Below are 6,801 nucleotides of genomic sequence, written 5' to 3'. Positions count from 1 at the left end.
AAAAATGTCAGAGATGCAGCTGAAAAATGTAGATCAGAACTTATTTTATGTAAACTCGACGTAAAAAAAAAAAAAAAAAGTTCTCTATGTGTTCTATACCAATTAACTGGTAGATTGGTCTTTTAAGGAATTAAACCATAACAAATTGGAAAGGTGATGCCTCTTTGGTGGTGGTGGTGTTGCGGGATATAATGAAATGTTATTAGGGCCTGTACAATAATACATGTATTATGTGTGTCTTGCAGAATTTGAGCAGGAGTGGAGAACAATAAACTGGGAGTAAGTCCATTATCCCACAAAATCATGTCACATGATTAAAGATGAACCATTTGGAGTCATTTTGGCTATTTTGGCATAGATGTACTTTTAGAATATGAAGTGCCTGCATGCATGGTATCGTTTCTTTATTTTTAGCACACACGCAGTTACAAGTCTCCTGTCAACTGCACAAAATACAAAACTAAAGCAATAACATTATTTACCATCCAAGAGGACTTAAGGTGAACATGTGAACAGCAATCAAAGTATATACTCAACATAGACCTAGAAGAGCAGAGTTATTGTAAAGCTTACACATTAGACATTAGTACCCACAAGACTACAAAATATAATGGCATAAACCAAGTCATAAACATCAGAAACAGAAAACATAATATTACAGTTTTGAAAACAAACAGCAATGCCACATCAGCTTGTAGTAAATAATAGCCAGTAATTTGGTGGGTTGATGACAAAGAAAAAACAATTGCAAAATAAACATACACATGGAAAACATTGGCCACCGATACATAGCATAGGCCTTGACCCCCAAAAAACACAATCCTTTCATTCATTCATTCATTCATTCATTTATTTTCTAAGCCACTTATCCTATTTAGGGTCACGGGGGATTTACATGGGGCAAAAGTTGGGGAAACACCCTGGACAGGTTACCAGGCCATCGCAGAAGAACACAATCCTTCAATAATAAATACAAATGCATAAAAAAAGTTCTTTTGCAGTGTTACAAGCCACTATATATTAAATTAAGTACATTAACAGCATAACTTATAACTGAACAAGCATGCAGACTAATTGCATAAACATGATATGCTAACACATACGTAAGGCCATAGAAATTCGCTGTGTCAAAAAAAATAACTACTTCAGGCTAATTAAACTTTGAAAAACACATTTTACAACAGCATTGCACATATCTTGATATTACACACACACACACACACACACACACACACACACACACACACACACGCACATGGGCGCTGACACACACACACACACACACACACACAAAGAGAGAATGCCAGCACAGCACAGCACATCAGAATTACTCACCAATGAAAATCTCGGCATGCTACCTGTTTGTCATACAAATGGAAAGTTACCTAAGCTAAAATATTAAAGAAAAAATCCCAACCAAAAGACATATTGAAAAAAAAGAAACATTACAGACATTGTTTGGGAGTCTCAAGTCAGCCCTACCACACTAGTAAATGTAAGAGAGATTTACAAAAACTAATGCTATATATGCTTAGGTGCACGTATTTTTATTTAGCAGAGGAAGCCTGCAGTGTGTTAAATGATGATCTGATGATCTTCAACAGTTGTCACCTGAGATACTGTTCTGTGATGTTCAGTACTCACAACAGTTTGAGTCATTAATGATTATTATTAGGGTTAAAGTTACACTGGCCACGTAAGCTTTGTGGTAAACCTAATATACATTTTGCCATATTATTCATTTAATCAGACCACTAAAATTCTAAATAGCTCTCTAAATATATCTCAGATTACTAAGTGTTTCTGAGAGAGAATTAGTAATGCAAGCAAAAAACAAAACAATAAAACAACATCTTGAAATTTCTCTAAGACATATATGCATTACAGATATAGTCCTGTGTGCACCATTCTATAGAGTTGCCTAAATGCTTAACAACATAAAATGTCCTTCTTCCAAGAACATCCCAAACTGAATAAGTGAAAAACTGAAGTAACAAACTGGATAATTTCTTAGAGCACTCGGGATGTGTCACATTTAGGGAAAGTGAAGTGTTTACTGGATGTAACATTTTTATTTCCAATTTATTCTGGAACTATTAAAGCAAATATTTTGTAATGTTCAAGTGTTACCCTCCCAAAAATTCCCTTATTGCCAAGATCTTCTGAAATAATTTTAAGCAACTGCATGTCAAAGATCAAGTCTCTAAGTAAGGGAATAAATGTTAAACCTTTGAGCTCAAAGTAGTTGGCAACCCATTTTGATCTATCTAATAGATTGCCCTAGAAAGAAAAGAAAAATTCCTTTCTTAAATAAATAGATGCATAAATAGTCTAATCATATGAATAGCGTGTTAGTGCTTGATCATTTTTTGGTAGGTGGCAGAGTAGTTTAGTATAGTGCATGCAATAGTATTCTTCAAAAGTCAGGGGTGCCATCCTGTTTTGATTTTGACTGTTGTGGCATGTAAAGCCCTTTGAGACTGTGATATTAGGCTCTAAATAAACTTGAAACTTGAAATGTAGGTTCGACAATAATAACATAAAAACACTGATATAATAATATGGTAATACAAATAATGTTAGTTGCAATCACTACTTCTACATTTGCTATATTTGGCAATACTTGGCTTTCAACCCAACTTCTAATATTTCTATTAAGTTCATTTCTAGTTCAAATTATTTCTCTGATTAAGCTGCTGTTTTCTGATGGCAACATTTACAATATTTGCAAATGCTTTTTTTTAACAGTCAGAAGAGTTCCAGTTATGAAAAGTGTTTTGTTTTCCTTTCGACAGGGAAGCTCTGATCCTAAATTGTATTTGCAATCACTGAGTGAAACACTAACCTGTATCATTTATTATAATCTTAAAATCTAAAGCAAATGAAAGTATATAAACATTGATGAAAGCTTTATACTTTATCATTACTTCATTCACACGTTATAAGCCTTACTGTGAAACTATTTTCTCTTATCACAGCAAAGATGAGATGATGAACAAAATCTATTCATTCAAACCAAAGAAGGCCCCTCTTCACATCCTTGTGCATGGACCAATTGGAGCGGGGAAGTCCAGCTTGATAAACTCCATTGATTCCATTTTCAAAGGGCGTATTTCCACTGTAGCCCTTGCTGATGGGACAAGTGGAAGGAGCTTTACTGCAAATGTGAGTCAAAAAGCGATAACTGATCATTTATACTCCACTATAAGTAATATTATAATTATTATGAGTTTTGAAAGATCTATGATGTCATACAATGGTATATGATGGTAACGTAACAATGGTAATAAAACATCAAATCCAGTTGACTACACTGTATATGCATTGTATTCACTATACAATGTTATAATTAAGCAGCACAGAGAGCAAGTAAAATATTAAGTTCTTAATCATTGCAATTAGTTTTAGAGAGGAATGAGAATGCTCTTTTAATTAGTCTTGATTAATTTTTTTGCAGTTTAAGACCTACAAATTCTGGAGCAGTCAGCATTCTAGTCCCCTTCCCTTTGTCATCAGTGATACAATGGGTCTGGAAGAAACTGGGGGGATGCACTCTGAAGACATCACTAGTATTTTAAAAGGCCACATAATGGAAGATGTCAAGGTAGGTTCAGCCCCATCTGCCACACAAACACACACACACACACACACACACACACACACACAAAGATAAAGAGTCATCACCAATCTTTATATCTGTTATTTTCTTCAGTTTAGTCAAGATTCTCCACTGTCTGAAGGAAACCATGGGTACAAACAGAATCCCAGTCTTACAGATAAAGTTCACTGCCTGGTGAGTGTACTTCCAGCAGACAAAATCTCTCTGATGAAGGATGTTATCTTTGAGAAAATGAGGACAATCAGAGAGAAAGCCCGTGATTTGAGTAAGTCCATTCTTACAAGGTTTTGAATTGTTATGGAACATTCAAACTTGATCCCTCTGTCTTGTATGTTTACTTGTGTCAAATCTTTTTTGATTTCTATGTTCAGTTCACTGAGAAAAATAGTTGCAAACCTCATCATTTGATAGATTTGTCAGATCACTGCTTAACACTGATGAGTGCATTTGATTTGTTCAGTCTCTCAAATCTGTATGTAACTGTACTCTGTGTTAGATCTATTTGATGTCTATTGACTGCTACTCTTGCTCTCTCAGAAATTCCTCAAGTGGTTTTGATGACGAGGGTGGATGAGGCATGCCCTCTGGTGAAGACCGATCTGAAAAAGATTTACTCCAGCATGAAAATCAGACAGAAGGTAAGGGTGAACGGAATATTGAATTGTATACCAAATTGAATATTAGAAATGTTGGAGGAAAAAGGAAATCTTTTTTTTTAAATATCACTTTAGCCTGTGACATATCTTTTGAAAGACAGATATTTACATTAGCAAGTAAGTCAGTTTAGAGCTATTGAGCATGCATTGTTTGAAAATGTGAAGATGAAAAGATTTCCATTTTTTTTAGATGATCTAAGAAATGTGATGTAAAGAATGTAGATGTGAGAGTACTTTAATGACTCAGTTACAGAACCCAAAGGGGGAGATGATCAATATGTTTTGCTTTCCACCATGCACCAAGTAAATCTCAGCTTCATAGATTTTGATTACATACTATGTAAGCTGTTAATTACGGGGGTGGGGGGGTGGGGGGGGATAGATAGATAGACATAGCAGACGTTGGGGGATAGATAGATAGACATGGGGGGGGGTAGATAGACATAGCAGACGTTATTGATTTCATCTGGAGTGAATTACCTTCTCTTCACTTGGTAACATTTAAATGAAGTGGAACCTTGGATGAAACTAAAATAGAACTTAAATGGAGTTACATTATAAGCCAGGAATGGCATACTGACCCCAAGAATAGCTGTTTAATGGTCTCCTTCTTTGTGTGTGTCTTTTATCTGCCCAGATGCAGGAGTGCCATTTTAGACTGGGTGTCCCAATGAATTGTATTTACCCAGTGAAGAACTACCATGAAGAAACCTCACTGAGTCCAGACGAGGACTGTGTGATCCTGGAGGCTCTGAAGCACATCTTGGACTTTGCTGATGACCATATGACCACTCTGCTGACCCCTACCAATTGATTGTGATTTTGCAATGATATTACATACACAGGCTTTATTTGTGGGTGTCAGTGAAAAGTATGAATCTTTTTTCCCCATTTAAAATGTGTAGTTTGTATTAAATGTGCCTTTATCAATGTAAAGTCTACTTCTTCATAATTTGAAATTTCAAGATTATTAAAGCCATATACGCTTGCTAGTCGCATGTCAGATTAGGGTCGATTAATTAACAATTAAATAACTTATAAATCATTCTGTCACACCCTATTTGTCTGTCTCGCATTCTGTGGGTCATTTTGGGTATTTAGGCACTTCCTGGATTATCTTGGTTCTCTGGGTTATTCTGTCATTAATTACACCTGCTTCAGTACAGTTATTCTGTTCTCAGTTGGTATAAATATTCTGGGTTTTATTCTCTTTTTTTCCCAAGCATCGTCTTTACTTGATGTCTGTGTTGCGGATCCCGGAATCTGCACATTCATCCATACTCTTTTCCAGGTTCTGATCCACTGAAAAATCAGCTACATCATCTATATGTTCTCCTCAAAATAGATGTCAAATATTATGAGCAAAAATACTAGCTGATGTTTTTATATCACAAATATAGTTCACACAAAAAATATGAATATTGTTCAGTTGTAAGATCTGCACAAACAGGCAGATTGGCTCCCAAGAATGCCTACACCTGTTGTAGTTCTGTTATTGCTCTGTCTTGCAACTTTAGCTTTTCCTCAAGAATTGTTAGAGTTAAGGGTATCCAACCTTTGATCATTGGTCCATGGGCACTACATTTATTTCTACAAAACAGCCAACTACTCTTTGTACTACTGTTTATGAATGTGCAGTTATTTAACAACAGTTGTATAACAGTGTGATTGACACGTTATTTGTCATGTTTCCTCACTTATAGTCAGAGATGGTGTTAATTGGTAAGTCAGGGTGTTTTTTCTTTTATTTAACAATATGTATTTATGATTTTGTAAGCTGATATGCTGAAATGTCTGCTGTGTAAATCTTGGAGTGTGAAGACAAGAAAAAGTCTATTCTGATTTGTGAAAAGCAACACAGCTGCCTTTTTGTCATGAATAATACACAAGTATTACCAACAAGAATGAACTTTTAGACTTGGGTCCACCTTCAGCACCGTCAGATTCTTTTGACCATAGGACTATCACCAATTCCTGAACTACTCACAATAATGTTAGCATTAGGAGTTAGGAGAACAGACTTACACATCAAGCACAGCATTGTGCAGTCTCCGTAATCATTTACTCTGGCCTTTTTATCAATAAACTTAATTGGGATGTTGTGCTCAACTACTGTGGATTTATACATTGAGGGTTTATACATTTTAGAAAGTGGCTGTAATATTTGGGCTGCATGATGTAGTTATTGTTATATACAATAAAGTATAAGAGAGAGGGAGAGAACAAACTAGCAGATTGTTGGGCATTTGTTTTTTCTTAGATGAAATTATCAATAGGCCCAGATTTAGATTTTGGTGGCAGTCTTCTTTTATTAAGGCATAATGATGGTGCAAGTGAGGAAGAAGAGAAGAGGAGAAGGGCTCCTTGCACATGAGATGTTACTGTGACTGAGTCATGATGTCACTGACTAAAGAAAACAATTTCTCGGGCAAAGATATGCCCAGGCTCCACAAGGCCTTTGATCTAGCATGCCTTAGATAACGAATGCCTTTAAGCCATATCTGAGAGAAAAACAAGTAGTTTCTG

General features: G+C 35.6%; 1 protein-coding gene across 1 annotated transcript; it reads left to right on the top strand.

Moving 5' to 3' along the window:
* Positions 1 to 3,523: 3,523 nt before the first annotated feature.
* On the top strand, positions 3,524 to 5,089 carry LOC115821642 (interferon-induced protein 44-like). The gene is made up of 4 exons (XM_030785447.1): positions 3,524 to 3,604; positions 3,713 to 3,884; positions 4,157 to 4,257; positions 4,913 to 5,089. The coding sequence occupies exons 1-4, from the start codon at positions 3,524 to 3,526 to the stop codon at positions 5,087 to 5,089; spliced, it is 531 nt and encodes a 176-aa protein (XP_030641307.1).
* Positions 5,090 to 6,801: the final 1,712 nt, after the last annotated feature.

Source organism: Chanos chanos, chromosome 9 (genome assembly GCF_902362185.1).
Source record: "Chanos chanos chromosome 9, fChaCha1.1, whole genome shotgun sequence".
Lineage (NCBI taxonomy): Eukaryota > Metazoa > Chordata > Actinopteri > Gonorynchiformes > Chanidae > Chanos > Chanos chanos.
Note: the sequence above shows the minus strand (reverse complement) of the source record. Positions and strands in the feature narration are given on the sequence as shown.